General features: G+C 39.6%; 5 protein-coding genes across 6 annotated transcripts; 2 read left to right on the plus strand and 3 right to left on the minus strand.

Annotated features, from left to right (window-relative positions):
* Positions 1–171: 171 nt before the first annotated feature.
* On the plus strand, positions 172–2809 carry LOC128254319 (cytoplasmic phosphatidylinositol transfer protein 1). Its single transcript, XM_052983341.1, has 7 exons — positions 172–327; positions 392–540; positions 603–691; positions 1713–1720; positions 1777–1848; positions 1908–2037; positions 2098–2809. Exons 1-7 carry the CDS (start codon positions 277–279, stop codon positions 2427–2429), a joined length of 831 nt encoding a protein of 276 aa, XP_052839301.1. The 5' UTR covers positions 172–276; the 3' UTR covers positions 2430–2809.
* Positions 2810–3185: 376 nt separating this feature from the next.
* Positions 3186–9214, plus strand: LOC128254317 (protein singed wings 2). Its single transcript, XM_052983340.1, has 5 exons — positions 3186–3512; positions 6418–6624; positions 7301–7784; positions 7846–8025; positions 8616–9214. The coding sequence occupies exons 1-5, from the start codon at positions 3472–3474 to the stop codon at positions 9162–9164; spliced, it is 1461 nt and encodes a 486-aa protein (XP_052839300.1). The 5' UTR covers positions 3186–3471; the 3' UTR covers positions 9165–9214.
* Positions 9192–18101, minus strand: LOC128254315 (uncharacterized). Of its 2 annotated transcripts, none has more exons than XM_052983338.1 (7): positions 17962–18101; positions 13193–13427; positions 12896–13129; positions 12747–12841; positions 10886–12410; positions 10592–10824; positions 9192–10263 (listed from the first exon to the last, which is right to left on the minus strand). In XM_052983338.1, exons 1-7 carry the CDS (start codon positions 17970–17972, stop codon positions 10095–10097), a joined length of 2502 nt encoding a protein of 833 aa, XP_052839298.1. In that variant the 5' UTR covers positions 17973–18101; the 3' UTR covers positions 9192–10094. The 2 variants fall into 2 exon arrangements, with proteins under 2 accessions (XP_052839298.1, XP_052839297.1); XM_052983337.1 differs by lacking the exon at positions 17962–18101 and adding an exon at positions 14042–14438.
* LOC128254321 (uncharacterized) lies at positions 14991–15643 on the minus strand. Its single transcript, XM_052983343.1, has 3 exons — positions 15536–15643; positions 15355–15479; positions 14991–15299 (listed from the first exon to the last, which is right to left on the minus strand). The coding sequence occupies exons 1-3, from the start codon at positions 15557–15559 to the stop codon at positions 15077–15079; spliced, it is 372 nt and encodes a 123-aa protein (XP_052839303.1). The 5' UTR covers positions 15560–15643; the 3' UTR covers positions 14991–15076.
* On the minus strand, positions 15911–16700 carry LOC128254320 (uncharacterized). The gene is made up of 3 exons (XM_052983342.1): positions 16633–16700; positions 16440–16561; positions 15911–16379 (listed from the first exon to the last, which is right to left on the minus strand). Exons 1-3 carry the CDS (start codon positions 16651–16653, stop codon positions 16136–16138), a joined length of 387 nt encoding a protein of 128 aa, XP_052839302.1. The 5' UTR covers positions 16654–16700; the 3' UTR covers positions 15911–16135.
* Positions 18102–18156: the final 55 nt, after the last annotated feature.

The raw sequence follows: 18156 nt of genomic DNA on the forward strand, positions 1-18156 counted from the left end.
TTTGCAGTATTATGGGTGGATTAAAGATTAACAAACAAGCAGTAGGTTTTGTTTGAAACAAATTGTTTACACCTAAGTTTGGGGCACCGCTAATATTTCATCCAAGTTCCGCACCACAATTCTTTTAAAGTGAATTATTATTAAAAATTTTTTTGAACTGATACAGCCTGGGCACACTCCACACATATTTGTTGTTGCCAGCCGTTGCGTCGCGTGTGTCGCTTTGCGTAACGTATAAAGTTTTGATTTTCTCCGGTAGCTGCAACCGCCTAAGAAATGGTGCTGACCAAGGAATACCGTGTGTGCATGCCGCTCACCGTGGAGGAGGTGCGTTCCTTTTATCCCTTCATAGCATGGCTGCAAATAAGAATTTTCTCTCATGATTTTGCAGTACAAGATCGGGCAGCTTTATATGATAGCGCGCCATAGCCTGGAACAATCGGAGGAGGGCGAGGGGGTCGAGGTGGTGGAGAACAAACCTTGCGAGGATCCTGTACACGGAAAGGGTCAGTACACGGAGAAGCACATCCACTTGTCCAGGTGAGAAGCCCTAAAAGATGCTGCTTCAATACCTTCTTAATCCTGTTAGCTTCCCTTTCTAGCCGACTGCCCTACTGGATACAGGCCATCTGCCCTCGCGTCTTCTATGTGATAGAGAAATCCTGGAACTACTATCCCTACACGCTAACAGGTGAGCAGTAGCAGCCAGCCACCCACCACCCATCACCTACTGCGCATCCCATTTTCTATTTTTAACCCAATTGTGTATTCCGGAGGCGGCGGACTCCCCTCTTGCCATCCGCCATATGGCCATGTTCTTGGCAACATCATGTGTTTTTGGGGGCCAGCAAGAATTCCGCCTTATCATCCGACCATCATCATACATCCAACCATATGCCGATATGTGGTGGGGGTACGTCTGCCGATAAAGGCCCCATTAAACGCACACCTGCCGAATCTGCCCATACGTCATTGATTAGGCTTTCATAAGGACTGAAATAAGAGCTTCATAGCTGCAATCTGCGCCAGACACTTTTTTAACAACTGTTGCCATTCCCACTGGCTGATAAAATCTGATTACACGGTGCTGCCAAATGCACTTGATAAAGCTAGTAGAGTTGTGTTATGCACTCAATGGAGATTGCTGTTTGTGTGCTCTGGCTTTGGGTCGTTGACTTTCGAGGGTGGCATCCATTACAAGCCTGTTTATTTACACTCAACGCTGCGATTCCATTATCTATAAGGGTAATTCAATTTTTAGTCTAAGGTATCTGGTGATAGTCCAAACATATACTATTAGTGTTTATATTTTAGGTCGTTGACTGTGTAGTTGAGTGTTTATGAAAATGTTTACATATCATTTCAATTCCCTTAAACCGACTCGTGAAATATTCCTAGAAATTGTATTACTACCTTCCCACGTTTGATAAGGCATCGATATCATAAGCCCTAAAAGTTTTTGACAAATCTATGTGGACTTTTTGATTTATAGTCCCAAGGGTGCCATTTTTATAAGCGCTTAAAAGCCAAAATAATGTTCCTTTTTTTTATAAGTCCCAAAAAGACTACAAATCTAACCCAAATATAACCCAAAATAACATATAAAGCACACTTGAGTATATTTGATGAGTTGGCTTATTGATTTATTTTTGATTCTACATTACGATTTCATGTGCTGTAATTGGACCGTAATTGGCGGGAACTTCAAATAGAATACACGGTAATTGGATGAAATCTATTTTAGTTGAGCTGGACTAACTGAATCTTTATCAACAGTGCTCCTTTATACCCAAGTTAAATGTGCTCATCAAAACAAAGTACGAGGACAATAATGGCAGCACAGAAAACGTAAAAAACAACTCGAAGGCCAAACTTTCACATTGTTTAATAATGCTTATGATTGACAGTGTTTGGATCTCAACGAAGAAGAGCTGAAAGTGCGAACTGTGGATCATTTGGATATAGCTTTTGATGAAGTCAGTGCCAAGCATTACAAGAAGGAGGAAGACCCCAAGTTCTACAAATCAGAAAAGACGAGTAATGTGATGGTGTAGTCATTGAGTGGCAAATTAATTTTAAAATATTTGTAATCCCCAGATCGCGGTCCACTAATTGAGGGATGGCGAGAGACAGACAAGCCCATCATGTGCTCCTACAAGGTGGTACATGCCAGCTTTGAGGTCTGGGGCCTGCAAACCAAAGTGGAGGACTTTATCCAGCGTGGGATTCGGGAGATTCTCCTGCTGGGTCATCGGCAGGCCTTTGCGTGGGTGGACGAGTGGCATGGCATGACGCTCGAGGACGTCAGAGCCTACGAACGCCAAAAGCAGGCGGAGACCAATGACAAAATCCACAACACCAGTGGTGTCGCAAATGAGGCGGCTGGCGATGCTGCTAGCGAAGCAATTCAAGGTGGCGATATTGATTGAGATTTCTCCGACAAAATAGAGTAGTTAAGAAGACAGCATGCAGGCAAATTGTACCTTCAAGTTTCATAGGAAATATCTTATTAACATACGCATATTTGTGTATATATAGTATATATCAATGTCGATGCATTTCACCGGTCCAAAGAAGCTCAGAGCTCTAGTAAATGCCTGCAGCGTTTTTAAGTACAATGCACAAGCACCTAGCTGGAAACTCGAAACCAAATAATTGTTAAAAACTAGACCATGCAACTTTTAGTCAAAGTTACTATATATATGCACACCCGCACTCTAGTGAACGGTTTGTGTTAACTATATCCAATAGTCTAGTATATTTTTGGTGTACAAATACAGAACGATTAAAGCTATTAGTAAAGAACCTATATCACATGATTGTTAATTACTTTTATTCTGCACCCGAGAGCCCATTAAAATGTTCAAATTGGTTACTGCTCAGTGGATGACCAAATTATAAGCGATTTGTATGCCAATGAACCAGGTAGTAGGTGGAGATGATTCACCCGGCGCTTGACAGAGTGTATATCAATAAATGTCGACCCTGACGCTGATCGTAAATCATCTCCCCCGCACATTTTCACCCATTCAACAGCTGCTCTAGCCCAAAAAACGAGCCCCCTAAAAATATATATAGGAGAGCGCCCGATTGATAAGTCTATATCGCTCTCGCTGTCAGCTGATTTTCCGCTGGAGATCTCAAGCGTCAAAAAATAATAATACTCTGAAGAAGAAACGGCAAAAGCACCAGCGATTCGCGTTCGCGCCGCATTTGAACTTCAAACGCGAGAAAAGTAGCACAGTGCGGATAGATACGCGGATGCGTGGCGGCGATTAAACGGCGTGGCGCGGAAAACAACAATTTTTGATTATGTATTTAGCATAGAGCAAATGGCAAAGCCAAAACAATTTGCCCTACCTGCCAGCACCGATCGTGACAATGGAATATTCTGAATGAAAACAGCACGCAGCAGCTCTCGGATAAACAGAGTCTTAAAATAAATATATAAAAATACAAGAGAAAATAACCATGATGAAGAGTATTCCGCTGCTTTGCCTGGTCTTAATAAGGTAAACCCCCAAGTGGACCACGCTGCGTATGTGTAATTTAATGTAATTGAAGCAATGTGTCGCCTGTTATCAGATGTTTTTACAACACTAGCTGATTTATTAATAAGCAAACTAAATCCTATTCTGGGCCATACCATATGTGGGTTATAGTCCATGGTAAACCTTTTTTATGCCAATGCAAAGTCACTTATCACCAGACCAAATCAAACCGAAATGATTGGGTTTTATGGCTAATAAAATGACTACGCCGAGGAATATAAAGTGGAGTAAATAAATAGTATTCACTAGAGCTAAAGTTCTTACACAAGACAAGACTTCTTACATAAGATATGACAGTTTTTTTCCCTTTAATTAGCATAAAGAACTGAAGTCTTTTCATATGGTTCTTATGATTTCTTATGATTTCTTATGATGTGACACGTTTATTACCCTTTTCTGGGCTTCAGTTTAATGTTCTACAAACACCTACATAAATGGGGTAATTAGGGCTGTAAAGTTCTAAGGTAGCAACTCCCTCAACATTCAAAAGAAAATTGCATTCCACCTTTATCTCTCAACCCAAGCAAGCTACTCACAACGTATCACAAGCATGAGTTTCGTAAGGGAATCAGGTACTTGGCCCCTAATTTAAAAATTCTTATCACTAGCAAATGCTATAAAAAGGTTCGGTTTATCAAAATTATATATATAACACTGAATTGCTCTTAGATCTGGAGCGGTTGTCTATATATTTACTTCTTTCGCACATATTTATTCTTGTCATCTTTTTGATCTCATTTATTATTTTTATTTTTCACTTATGGGGCAATCTCAATGGGAATCAAAAGCCAATTGACAGTCGCTGTCGTGACGGATTCATAAGTAGATTTATTTAGATTTATTGTCATTGGGGAATTGATAAACTTGTTTTCAGTTAAGCTGTGGGTAAATTGGTAACCTAGCAAACATAATTGCTTCATATTTTAAGAACTCGTAAATTAATCTTGGCAAATAAATCATTACAATTGATTCCATTTCATAGCAAACAAAGAATTTCTTACTCAATCCATTTGATTGTCTTAATGAATTGGCGTGTCAATTGTTGCGATGCTCATAAGTCAACTAAAAATTTTTTAAGGCATACTTTTCAATTAAATTTTGACGTTACTTGTCTGCGGACACAAGCACGCATACGCCATGTTGTACACTTTGTGAACAACACAACACAATAAATGAAACTTCGTGAGATAAATACAAATAAATTTGGTTTTCAAAAAATATTGAAATACAGGTCTTTGTGTACCTTTTAAATTTAGCAATCAGTAATTAATGATAATTGACAGCCCGTAGTCACTCAGGGAAAGAGTGTCGAATCTGTCAGCTAGGATTTCTTGACTTTATAAAGCACATGAACTGAATACCAACCGAAATTAAATATTTGTCATTCCCAAACCTTTACCACTTCAAATCAAACAAAGCTGCTACCGAAAACTCTTTTTATGCGAGGATTTTTAAGCAAATATTTTCAGTGTTATAATATTTCACTTTGTGTATTGTTGAGTTTAACGCCTTGAGCGTAAGATGTTAATTGTCAGTTAGACCCATTTAGTACCCTTAGAAAAACCGCTCCGGGGTTTATTAAAAAATATGATGTATGTATTTTTCGTGCGTATATGTGCCAGCCCCCACAGTGTTTGTTCGGAAATTAATTGGCCAGAATATATATAGACAGAAATTTTGTTTTGAAATAACACTGTAGATGTATTGACCAAAATGTCTACTGACTTATCCCCATCCCTATCCCTACATTATGTTAAGGTATTACTGCAAATCGTGTCTTTATAATTTATTTCAAATTCAGTCTGTCACCCTGTCATATGGCACCTTGAGATGTGCTAACTGAGCATCATGTGATATACTGCGAATCTCCGTCTGCTAATAGAACCGCCATATAGACAAGATATGCAAACAAGATCTCCATACTACGCAGGCATACTACTCAGAGTATAGCTACCGTTCAGATAAGGTGTATATATTTGCCCAACTCAGTTGGCAAAAAGCAGTTTGCAGTGGATCGGTTGATCCATCTTGGCTATTTTTAAAAAAGAGTTGGAGAGAAAATAGAACGTATTTTTATACCCTTGCAGAGGGTATTATAAAGATGTCAAGAAGTCCAAATGCTTGCAAGCTCAGTTTAATAGCTAGAGATTAGAAACATTCACAATCGTATATTTTTACGTTTACATGAGTCTAATTTAAACTGTTGCACAGATCGGACGCCTATATTCTTTATTTTAAAAATGTTAAATTTCTGTTTTATATTCTTTAAATTTTAGTATAAATTGTTGGTTTTTGCCCTAAATTATGTTTTTGTAGAGCTTTAGAACCTATCCCTAGATATGTGCTCAAAATCGGTTGACTATATCCTACGGGTGCCATATATCTGCCAAACTGACCACATGGTTCTATGCCGATTTTTCCCTTAGTGTAAAATAGGATCATTTTGTTGTTTTCGATAAGTATGGCTTATATTTCGCTTTTTTGCCTTAGTTGGTTTTATCACTTGATTTTATATAAGTTCGGATCCAATCCTTGACTGCAAGGGTATTTAAAGTTTGGCTTGCTTTTTTTTTTAATTTCTCAACCTCTCAAAAAGTGATATAAAAAGCAATCTGCGACAACCAAATTTCCTAGATCTGTGGGGGCAGCACAAAAGCCGAGTAATATAATAGTCAGTATCTGTATCTGTTTCTGTATCTGTGTTTTCCTCAAGCAATTAAGACCTACCTGGCGTCTGTTTATCAAGTTGGCCCTAAACGAGAGTCGCACTGCGGCTAAGTTATCACCAATTTGAGCTGGGCTGTCTGGGCCCAAAATAGCATCATGAGATAGATATTTATTTGCTTACCAATTATCTGTTACTTAGACTGAGCCATGCCACGGCTGAGAGCCATGAATCAACTACCACTTGGGCGACCACCATTACCACCAAAATCATTCCGATGGATGGCTTTCGGCACACCTGCTTCGATTGGTCATCTGCGCCGGAGGCAGCGGGCGGAAACTGCTCCAAGTTGACCCGGAATGGCACTCTTAAGTGCTACGGCGGAATGAATAACCTCGCAGCCCTGAAGTGAGTTTTATTAGTGTTAACACAAGTATTTCTACATAAAATATAAATATGTACATACAACAACATTCTCTTAATAATATAGAAACAAATTCTCAATTTCCTTTTCCGTTTATTGATGTATTAATATTAAATTTGAAAACATGTTGTTTCCTTTTGTCTTAAACTCAAAACACGAATGCCCTTAGACACACCTACAATTTTAAAAATTTCACCTACAGTTTTGACATTCTTTCATATTTATATTAAAAATATAAAGTAAAAAAATTAAATCCTCTTAACAACGTAGGAAAAGTTTTCGTTTAAAAAATTGGGTCGATTTAATAGGTATGTAACCCCTTGGCAAATTTAAAAAAAAAAGGCTTTGCAGAAAAGTGATTTAAAACCAGAACTTTTGAAGGCATTACTTAGTCGGCGAAACCGAATTTTAAAAAGGCGTAGCTTTTAGGGTTCGTGGATTTCTAAAACTATGCCTTCAAATTTCAATCAACTTTCTGGATCTTCACAATTTTAAATGGAATAGTTAAGTTTTAAGATTATTTTTTGAAAACAAATCATGTGAGTCCACAATCTAAATAAAAATGGTTTAATCTTTACCAAAACCACATATTTAATTTAGTACTCCTTCATATTTGGCTAAAACTGATATGTACATGTAACTTTAATTTCCGCATAACAGCCACTCTGGAAAGTTGAGCAGAGCTCAGCCCGCTCTGGACATGCTCCTCTGCGGCTGGCCAAAGGATGGCTTCAATCACCTGAAGGACCTGCAAAAGTTGCCCCGCCTGCGATCGCTGACCATCGAGTACAGTGGCTTCACCGAGTTCAAGTTCGACTTTCCCGAGATGTCGGAGCTGCAGACCATCAACATTTCGTGGACGAATCTCTCCTACATCTCATCCCGAACCTTCAAGCGGGTGCATCCGCTCAAGATTCTGGACCTGCGATGGAACCAACTCATCCAGCTGGATGGACCTCTGCTGCTGCCCCGCAACTTCGAGCAGCTGTATCTGGCGGGGAATCCCTGGAACTGCACGCGCAACTTCAAGTGGATGCTGTTGCAGCCGGAAAAGGGGCGACTGGTGGTCGACAGGGATGAGCTGATCTGCACGGATCGCAAGTACAAGGAGCGCCAGATGCTACTAGTCATGCATTATAAATTGGTAGGTAAACCTACAACCCATTTATGTGTTTGATTAACAACTTGATGGTAATTCCTCAAAGGAACTGAAGAAGCAGTGCCAATCGCACGAGGATCTAAGGAACTGCACTTGCCTGATGCACCACATCTTGCCCAGAACCCACATTCCGCTCTATACGGTCAACTGTTCCCACTTGCAGTTCCACCGCCTTCCCGCCTTTTTGCCAGATAACACCACCACTCTAGTCATCAACGATAATATGGTAAGGATTGGGGTTTTAAATACATTTAGAAGTATCTCAAAAATGTATACACTTTAAAATTAAATGAGCTTAGGACCTAAGCCCCTAGAGGCTTCAGCGCAAAAAATAGGTTTATATATTGCATTTTTTTAAACTACAAATTGTAAATATTGTCTAATATAAAATATATAAAAATATATATATATTTAATGACATGGCTAAAAAACATCTTATAAGTAGATATCCTGTAGTGAACTCTCAGTGGATTACTATAAACAAAAAATGATTATAAGATTAAATTAATAAAACAAATAAGTCTTTATTTGAAGAATTTATAAAAATAGGAATTTTTAAGAGCCATTTGAGAATCAGTTTGTTTTTCGATTTGCACTAACAAAAGATAGATTACTAACCAGTCTTAGCCAACAAAGATACATTTTGTATTAAAGAAAAATTAATAAATAAAATTTAACGAATAAGTTAGTAGTAATTGTTTCCCCCACTTTAATCAATAGCATATCATTTTGGAAATGGAAATCTTTAATTGTAGTTTCGAATAAATAGTACATTCTTTTAAATGTGTAATGTGTTCCTACTTCATTTCCCACCAGATCAGTGACATAAATCCCCTTCGGGACAATCCGCACTACCGCCACGTGGTCGATATGCAGCTGGAGAACAATCAAGTGTCCAATGTGGACAATTTGGAGGACACTTACTGGCTGCAGCACTTCCGGCTGCTCAATTTGCGGGGCAACAACCTGCGCAAGCTGCACGTATACGCCCTGGACAATGCCCTCGATGACAACGAGAATGCCAATCTCCTCCTGCTCAGCCGGAATCCGTGGCACTGCACCTGCAAGTTCGGGAGCAGGTTGCGCGAGTTGCTGACCAAGTACAAGGACATTGTGAGGGATGCGTGGAATGTGACCTGCACCTACATGCAGGAGGATGAGCAGCGACTGGCCAAAGTGCTGACCCTCAGCCGGCAGGAGATGTGCAATGTGAGTGCGGAGAGTGGCGCACAGATCCATCCCATCGACTGGCTCAACGGCGTCCTGGCCAGCCTCATCCTGCTCATCCTGGGCAAACTTGCCTACGATTACTACTATTACAAGTATTACGGCCGAGTTCCTTGGATTGTGATGAAAATGCCTTAGTCCATAAAAGAGTTCCAACCTCGAAAGTATTTCTCAAACACAGTCGGTTTATTTTTGAAAATCTACAAAAACAATACCGGTCTTTGTATCATATACCATATATGAATATTTTTTATATAAATAATGTTGTTTAGGTATTTATGTAGTATGTATATTTAAGCTAAGTCAACGCAAAACTCTCAAAATAGTGGTTTGCTTGCACACTCTATTGCACTCCTTAAACTGTTTTATTTGGTTAAAAACCAGCGTTCTCACGTTCCCTCATTTTTACGTCGGTTCTCAGCATATGACCTGCATTTAAATTGGCACAAAGCGCTTAATATTTGATAATGAGAAACAGCTAAGATAAGTATATGCATATTCGCATCTGGAGAGAAGTCTAGGTTAGTCACAAATAATTCCATCTAAATGAATCTAATTTTGTATCATATTTACAATTAAAATCCCTCGATTTAATTTCTTTGGCTTTCGAAATCAGTGCATAGGAATTGCAAAATAATTAAAATAATTGTATAGATTACACACAAGCTTATAAATTAAACAACAGTGCTGGACATTGTAAACAAAGCATTAAAACATTTTTTGTACTTCAAGTGAAAGTTAAAACAAGGCAAAATATAATATATCGCTGGCTGAAAGCGGCACGTCTAGAATTCTATTTCTATTGATTTCCCACACGAGTCTAGTAATTTTCTTGTAAATGTGCTGTATAAAAAGTCGAAGTAAAATTTAGGTCGTTTAAAATTGAGTTCCCTTGGTTGTTTTTTTTTTGTATATGATATGGACTCGCGTAGGAATCGGCCAGAGATCGCAAATTAAATAACAGCGGATGGCATAAAGTTGGCTATTTTCCGGGAACTGTGCCCCGTTAACATTTTCTGTTTTTGGCTAAGCATGCGAGTATTCAATATACGACTCTAAAATACGATCCTAGAACAGCATGTAGGAATGATCTCGTTCCAGTCGCGACTTGGCCCGCATCTGTATGTTCCCAATGGGATCCGAGGGCGGTGGTATGCCATTGATCTGATGGGTGGGCTCCTTGTAGAAGAACTCGGTTCTTCCGTTCTTGTGGCCATAATAAACGGAGTCGTGGGATCTGAAATTGCATTTGGAAATTAATAAATCCATTTAAAGAACAGCCGGTATTTCTTAAATTTTTGGTTTTAACTTCGAGCCATTTTTTTGAGATTTTTTCCAAACTGCGTTGTCATAATTATAAAAAAATTAATTTTGTTTAAAACTTTTTTGATTGGCAAAAAAAATCTCCCAGAATTTATACCGGTTATTGATAACGGTTACGAAACCGGTTGGATACCTTGGTTTCGAATCGAACAACATTTTTGAAGGACTCAATAATATACTAATTCTCCCGTTTGAGAATTTCTGACTCAATACGACTCAATAATATTCTAAGTAGAACGCACCTTAAGATCAAATCTGTAAGATGATGACCACTGGAATGTATTGAGTGCATGCTCTCTATGATATTAAGCTCGAGGGGATTCCAAGGACCATTCCGCTGCAGCACATCCCACTTGGAGTCCACGCACATGAAGCTGTAGTTGCTGCCCTCGCGATTGTCGCCCTCCACATTTACGTTTAGAGTCTGATTCAGTTGAGATTCCATGTGCGGAAACTTGGCCACGCAAATGTCGAACTAAGGATATATAGTAATGCGGTATATAACACAGTGCATAATCGATAAGGAGTAATCTTACCATCTTCTGCACCACCTCCTGCTGCTGACAAGTGCCCTCCTCCATGAGCAAGAGCAGGGTCATATTCTGCTGACCACAAATGTAGAGTTCCGTGCGCTGCAGGCCATCCGGTTGAATGGGACCCGGAGGTTGAGCAGGAGCAGTGGATGACATGGCAGCCAGGGCATCCACTGCATCCTCGCACTTCAGCGAACTGCGACGTGGAAACACCTTTGTGCTGGTCAGCGGAGTTTGTATCTCGATGGGCGTGGTCTCGCTCAGAGCCAGTACAGACAGTTTGGCCATCAGCGGTGTGAGGGGCACTCCTCCGGCTCCACTGCGTCCGGATGCACGTTCCCCGAAAGTGGATTCTCCTGCTGATTTCAGGGGCAGCGTCATAGATCGCTTATCCAGCGGTGTTTTAGCGGCGGAAACGTTGAGATTCCGATCGGCGGCGGATGCCTCGGCGGCCTGCTGCCGCATGTGCTCGTCCAGCTTCTGGATCTCGGCGTTAAACTCCTGGAACTCGGCCACCAGGGCGGCCAGCTCGGCATCCTCGTGCGCCTGCTCGCTGGCCACGCCCCACAGCTTGCGATACTGATCGAGGAACTGCTGGAACAGGCTGCGCGAGATCTGCTGGCCATTAGTATTGAAAACCGGATAGGTGGGATCGCTGATGGTCCGCGAAGTGATCTTCTCTTCGTCGTTCTCGATGAAATCCGGCGAATCGGAGGAGGCTTGGCCATCCCCGCTGCCATTCCGATTCACATCGGTCTTGAAGCCATGCGTAAAGTGGTTCAGTTTCTTGGAGATGGCTCGAAGAGCATCCTGCAAATCAGCAGAGGACTTGCGTCTTGTCAGCTGTTTGTTGGGATTGCTGATGAAGTTTTGAAAGAACTTCTCCACATCCACTTTGAGGGAGCTCCTACGCGACTGCGCCTTGCCATTGGAATTGTGGACATCCTCCTCCTTGCCCTCGTCCTCGGGATTGGCGCAAATGGACATTACATTGGCCACCGGCAGCACCTTGTTCTCGGTCATGGGAGTATTGCACACACTGGTGCGTCCAATGAACTGCGGATACGAGTCTGTTTCGTCAAAGTTTATGGACGCAATCCCCGACTCTGGGAGCTCCTTGCTCTGCATGTTCTTTATGCGCAGGGGCAGGTGGGTGGGTCGCATGGATTTGGGTCTGGCTGGTGGCAGCTCCGATGGCTGCTGCTGCTCCGGCCCATGCTCCCGCTCCTCGGGAATGTGGGTGAAGATTAGCGACTTGTCCCGCTTTATCTTCCGCTTGGCATACTGAAATGGCACTCCACTCTGCGAGAGCTGAGCCGTGCTCATCTGCAGGTTCTGGGCGCGCTGTGCTTCGCCAACCAACTGGCGGTACTGCATCTGCTCCAAGTAAACCACCAGCATCTGGACGCCATTGGGAATGTGGAACTCTTGATGGTTGGACACTGGTTCCGCAGCCGTTCGAACATGAAGGGGATCGGTGAGCACCAGGTGCTTGGTCACCATATCGCTCAGCTGAGAGGCCACCACTCTGAAAGGTATATAAACAAATTAAATTAATTTTATTATTCTTGGTAACCAAATAATCATTATTTTTGTTTTCTTTTTTAAAGTTAAAAACCCCCGCTTACTATAGAAGCAAAAGGTTAATAACCAATTGGTAGCTAATTAGATTAAATAAAAATTGTTTAAATTTAATTAAATTTAAGGATTATTTTGTGATAGGAATGATTTATTATGATTATAGCTGTGCCATACGGAATTATGTCAAGATAATACTGTGTACTAGTAATTAGGTAATTAAGTAATAAACAAGCTTTTGTTTATAGAAAAAAAAGTACTTAAGGATTAATTAATGTAAACTAACTTGTTGTGGTAGAGAATGGCTCCGCCAAGAATTCCCTTAGTCTGCTGGCAACTTTGCAGCGTTTGTATGGCCTCCAGGAAGATGTGACTGGCGGTCTGGAAAGGAAACTCAATTATTTTCTTCTCCAAGTTAGGATTACCAACACTTACCTTTGGCATACGCAACCTGGGCACATTCTGAAATGTATTTCCGTTGCGCTGCAGCATTGGCAAATAAGTCTCGAAGATGTGGTACAGTTTCTCGCTGAGATTCCGGCGGCTCAGGGAGGCATACTGAGCATACAGTGTCTGCACATCACGGTGGAAGAACTTGAGCAGGGAGCTCAGCAAGTCGGCGCGATGCTCCAACAGTTGGTCTCCAATATTTCGATCAGTGCCAATGGCCTGGAAAACAAAAAAGTTAAATGAATGTAAATTTTATAAGAATGAGTTTCAAATCTTCCTTACCAAGATGAAACGACCGAACTCCTTCAGCACAAACTTGCCATTCTGCAGGGCCAGGATGCGTGGATTAAAGAAGCAATCCTTGAGGAAGTACGAGGTGCCCATAAGTTGTCCACACAGTGCCACCTTCTGGGAGTCGGACACCCAACTGGGATGAAAATAGAGGACCGCCGAAATGGGATCATCCGCCTCGTCTGTCAGACACTCCGCGTCGTAGACAAACACGATCATCGTCTCCCTGCAAACAAATTAGGCAATATGTTAATAAGTTCAAATATCAAAAAAGTTTTAAAACACATGGATGTTCATATTCATATTGATCTTGAAAAGTTTAGCACCTTTTTATAGTAATAGTTAATCACTTTATGTTCCCCCATCAAAAGCTTTAACTTGCAGTTAAAAAATTGTATAAACTTGTAGACTTTATAGTTTGCCAATTAAAAGCTTTAATTATCTGGCAGTTAAACAATTGTATAAACCAATAACTTGTTAAATTAATGTATTCTATTTATTGATGATTATTGTTGAATATGTAAGACAAAGGCACTTTCACTGATTATTTATTTCAAGTTAGGTTCGTGTCACACGTTTTGAGAACATTTTGTAAGCCATAATAAGGCTTTATATAAAACTGTTGTTAACGTTGGTATTTGAAATAAATCCAAATCATCTCAACTCTGATTTTATTGAATGATTTGTATTCACCAATTTTGGCATTCAAAACTTTTCCAAATGATTTTCATTCACTGATTTTGGTGCTTAAAACTAATTTCTTCACTGATTTTTGACAGTGTTTTACGTCATCTTTGAACTGTAAGAGTTTGGAAAATAGCCCCATGGCACTGAAGGCACCTTTCGGTCAGGATCGCTGGTTTTTGTTTATGCTGTAGTTTCTGCCATCGCTTGTGGCTAGGTTTACGCCAAACCCGAAACATTGCCCCCTAAAGTTCCTCGAATCTTTGGAATTTCGGAGCTTCCAAGTCTAGCAATGCATCGTGGCCGCTTATCACATTTGACTACCGCCAATTCTGATAAGCCAACAAGTCAATACCGCCGCACAATGCCAACTGTCTGTAATTCTGATGTGGATGTGGCTGTGGCTGTGGCTGCGGCCCAGCTGCCTGATACGACTACGACCAACTGTGATACGAGAGCGTGATTAGAATACCGCTCACGTTAATAGGTGAGCCAGCAGGTGAGAAGTGAGAACTGAGGTGAAATCGTCAGAGTTTTTCTATTGCTGCGGTTGAGCGGGTGTACGAGTCCAATACATTCATATAATGTATGCATCGAACTGTCGACCGCTTCAATGCCAAAGGTATATCGATTCCAGTTTTAGAATTGAATAAATCGGTAGAGAAATGATAATTGTGCCTTCTGGTTTTTATTACAGTTTGAGAGAAATAGTTAAATACGCAAAGACTATTAGAACTCATTTACTTATTTTTTTGAAGGACGAAATTAGACATATTTTTGCAACGCATGGAAGGAGTCATTTCCGACCCTATAAGGGATATTTGTTCTTGATCACCATCAATAAGTGCATCTGTCCGTCCGCTTTTAAGCTGTCTGGATGAAACTTTCACAAGAGTTTTATTTCTTAATTTTTTATCAATCAAAACTGGCCGGATCGAACGATTGTTAAGAGATTGAAATTTTCATTCTTTTAATTTAGTTTTCCAGTTAGCGAATTTAGCAAAATATCAAAAACTCAGAGTCTCTCAAATGGTATCAAGGTGCTGACCCAAGTCAAAGCGTTATTTGTTATTATCATTTTAAACTTAAAAAAGAAACAACGATGTTCTGGTAATTTGGAATTTGATTTTATTTTTCATGAAGTTAAGAATTTCACATTTGGCTATATCACTTATCAGTTTGATTTGTTTTTTATCCGGCGGCAGTTTTCAATGCAGCGGGTGGTAGGTGTTGAACCTGGTTCTGTAATTCGGATAGGCTGTACTTGGCCACATAGCCATTTGGCCCGGCCTCGTAGGTCACCAAAAGGTACTTGGATCCTGGAAAGGGCTGTCCAAAGGTGCCCTTAACTTGGAGCTGATCCGGGCCAATCTCCTCAACGGTCTCCTCCCTTCCCGTTCCCTCAATATCGATCCTACGAAAGGGAATTCACTTATTTGTATTCATTTTCATCCTTAGCGTTAAAATACCTCAGGTAATATTTATTATCATACGGCAGTACAATAACGCCATTGTCGTTAATAGACGGCACAAGTGATGTGACTGAAGCTGTGGGTGCCAAAGTCACCTCATTCAGAAAAAGAATCAAAAGCACCTATAGCAGATATCATAAAATTACTTTCAAGAAACATATATTGAATAAAAACTCACAGAGCCTAATAACTTGGTGAACATCTTTCGGTGGTTAATGTAGAACTGGCATTTTAAAAATCAAGCAGCCGCTAGCAAACATCAAAACAATACACCACCTCAATACAGGTCTCAAACTGGAACTTTTAATTAATACCAATAAAAAATGATCTTAGCTTGTATTGTAGCTATATAAAGCGCTTTTATCAAGGCGATAATATTGGGAAAGACTTTTGTAAATATAAGTACAACCTGTGATTATCCAAGATGTACTACACATCTACAAGCTTTTTAGCATTACCATTAAGTGGCATGTCGGTTTTGGTCATAAATCAAGTCTTATTAATTAAGACCACAAGAAGTTATATAGGCAAAAATATCAATTTTTTTATTACATTTTGTCCGTGGTTTTTATAAATGTCTCAATCTGTATATTCAAAGATGTTCATATTCTAGTTCAGTACTCTTGTTTTTCCTTTAATGATCCTAGCTATCTTAAGTTCAAAAATATATGGTTACCAAATCAGTTTAATTATTTAAAGGTAATTTTTAGTCGTATGAATACGTTTCGCTTATCACTTAAATGTATTGTTCTTTTTAAGGCACAATTAATTCTACATTTTATCCAGCTGCGGTTTTCAGGACTCCGGGGCTGAGGAAAAAGGGGGTCTGAGGCGGGGGCGTTGGAGGACTCTTGCCAAATTTGTATTTTGCAACGTATCCATTCGGTCCGGCCTCATAGGTCAGTACAAGATTGGCACCCTGATCCTCAAAGGGCTGATTAATTAATCCGCTGACTTGCAGGTGACCGGCATCATTCTGTTTCACGGTTTCCTGGCGAATAGCACCACCCGGATGTTCGATTCTACAGGAACAGAACCAATTTAATGAAGGCTCATCGATTGAGGCCATCATGACTAACTACCTAAGAAAGTATTCCTGGTTTAGGGGCTCCAGTTGAAAACCATTAGTGCGGATTTGCGGAACGATGGTTGGAGAATTTTGAGGCGTCGCGTTGGCCAAATTAACTATGAGAATCGCCAAAAGCTAAATTATAATATTAATTATTATTATTATATTTTTGGCATAATTCTGACTAGCGAATCTCCACAACTCACCGCACAAAAACTTCGAGACATGATGACCTGTCTGTGGTTGAACGAAAACTATCTGAAACACCGACCGCTTGGTCATTGTCGAGCCCAAAACGAAGGCTGGTTTAATTAAGTAGCAAACAAGTTTTGATTTTGTCGATGAAGATACAAAAAAATCTCACATTTGATCAAAGGGAAACACTTCAGTCCACCAACTAATTCGACATGTATTTTACAAATGATGGCAAAAATCCCCATATTATGTGGGGATTGAATGGAAGGTAATACAATAAAATCGACAAATTAAGCGAAAACCAGTTGGAAACCTTTGAAGTGACAATTGAACTTGGTTCAATATAATTTACATCATGCACATTGCATTCCCGCCGAAACTGTTTGTCATTATGATTTTGCAATTGAATTAAACACCTGGCAAACAAATTTCTATGGGGAGTTCCCAAGTAATTTGTAACGGCTGCTACGTGAGAATCTTACATCTTAATACTTGTGAAGAAAGGGGTTTTTTCTGTTATGATTAAAAGGTCTTTGAACTTTTTTTGAACAATAAGCGGTCTATTTAAACTATTAACTATGTTTAGTTTAAATACATAAATACAATACATACAAAAAGTGTGAGACAATAACATCCTAAAAGTTTTGAAATCTCTTTGAAAATAAAGTTAAATTATCAATTCTATTTTAAATGGCAAACACGTTGACAAGATTTTTTTGTACTTGGAAACCTCTTTTGAATTGTTTCGTATAACTTAACAGAACATTTTTTTTACTCGTTAAGTAATATGTATGTAAAATTCCCCTTGCAAAATAAATGTTTAACTTGAATTTTAAATAATATTTTTCTGAACTAAGTTAAAAATATAAAATAAACAATTCAATAGAGATCAAATAAAACTGCTTTTTAAATACATTTTTAATTTTATTCTCATTTCATTTTTTAAAAACTTTAAAGTGAGATAAGAATATTTTGTAAGCTTAGGAAAGGGGATTCATTATGAATTAAACTGTTGTTACAACAATTAAACTCCACTTAAAAATATAAAAAAATTCAAAATGCCATTTTACCGGCTTATCACTCGATTGAACTTTGACATTTTCTCAATTTCACCGCTCGAAATCGATAATTATCTCGGGCTTCCTCTTCTTCTTCCCACTTTCTGTGTATGTGAATGCAAATTTAGTGGGCGGGGAGGGTTTGCGGGGGCGGAGGCGGAGGCTGCAGCCCAAAACAAACACAAAAATACCCCCACATACACAGCGCGCCGCCCACACACATATACATACGCCCACATAAAGTTTTTGCACTGTCTTTTAATCTTTGTTAATTGCACTTACTTTGTGGCCATGTTTAATTGCACTTTTGACCTTCTTTTGTCGGACGATTATTGCACTTTATTTTTGCTTTATTTTATTCATATTAGTTTTTATTTTGTGTTTTTCTTCAAAGCAAAACGAACGGCGCTGCCATACCGTGGTAGCACTAAAAAACACCACAGCTAGTAGGTGTGGTATATAAATACCGTTCAACGC

Source organism: Drosophila gunungcola (assembly GCF_025200985.1).
Source record: "Drosophila gunungcola strain Sukarami chromosome 2R unlocalized genomic scaffold, Dgunungcola_SK_2 000004F, whole genome shotgun sequence".
NCBI classification, from domain to species: domain Eukaryota; kingdom Metazoa; phylum Arthropoda; class Insecta; order Diptera; family Drosophilidae; genus Drosophila; species Drosophila gunungcola.

Bases quoted from the DNA above. Each gene is read 5' to 3' on its own strand.
- LOC128254315 (XM_052983337.1), bottom strand. From the start codon at position 14,124: ATGTTTCGGGTTTGGCGTAAACCTAGCCACAAGCGATGGCAGAAACTA. The intron at 13,428-14,041 runs GTGCCTTCAGTG...ATTTGTTTGCAG, and splicing joins CCAGCGATCCTGACCGAAAG to GGAGACGATGATCGTGTTTG. The intron at 12,842-12,895 runs GTAAGTGTTGGT...TTTCCTTTCCAG, and splicing joins CCAGGTTGCGTATGCCAAAG to ACCGCCAGTCACATCTTCCT.
- LOC128254321 (XM_052983343.1), bottom strand. From the start codon at position 15,559: ATGTTCACCAAGTTATTAGGCTCT. The intron at 15,480-15,535 runs GTGAGTTTTTAT...TATCTGCTATAG, and splicing joins TCACCAAGTTATTAGGCTCT to GTGCTTTTGATTCTTTTTCT. The intron at 15,300-15,354 runs GTATTTTAACGC...TCCCTTTCGTAG, and splicing joins GATAATAAATATTACCTGAG to GATCGATATTGAGGGAACGG.
- LOC128254320 (XM_052983342.1), bottom strand. From the start codon at position 16,653: ATGTCTCGAAGTTTTTGTGCG. The intron at 16,562-16,632 runs GTGAGTTGTGGA...ATTATAATTTAG, and splicing joins TGTCTCGAAGTTTTTGTGCG to CTTTTGGCGATTCTCATAGT. The intron at 16,380-16,439 runs GTAGTTAGTCAT...CTGTTCCTGTAG, and splicing joins AACCAGGAATACTTTCTTAG to AATCGAACATCCGGGTGGTG.
- LOC128254319 (XM_052983341.1), top strand. From the start codon at position 277: ATGGTGCTGACCAAGGAATACCGTGTGTGCATGCCGCTCACCGTGGAG. The intron at 541-602 runs GTGAGAAGCCCT...TTCCCTTTCTAG, and splicing joins AAGCACATCCACTTGTCCAG to CCGACTGCCCTACTGGATAC. The intron at 2,038-2,097 runs GTAATGTGATGG...TGTAATCCCCAG, and splicing joins CTACAAATCAGAAAAGACGA to ATCGCGGTCCACTAATTGAG.
- LOC128254317 (XM_052983340.1), top strand. From the start codon at position 3,472: ATGATGAAGAGTATTCCGCTGCTTTGCCTGGTCTTAATAAG. The intron at 7,785-7,845 runs GTAGGTAAACCT...AATTCCTCAAAG, and splicing joins TAGTCATGCATTATAAATTG to GAACTGAAGAAGCAGTGCCA. The intron at 8,026-8,615 runs GTAAGGATTGGG...ATTTCCCACCAG, and splicing joins TAGTCATCAACGATAATATG to ATCAGTGACATAAATCCCCT.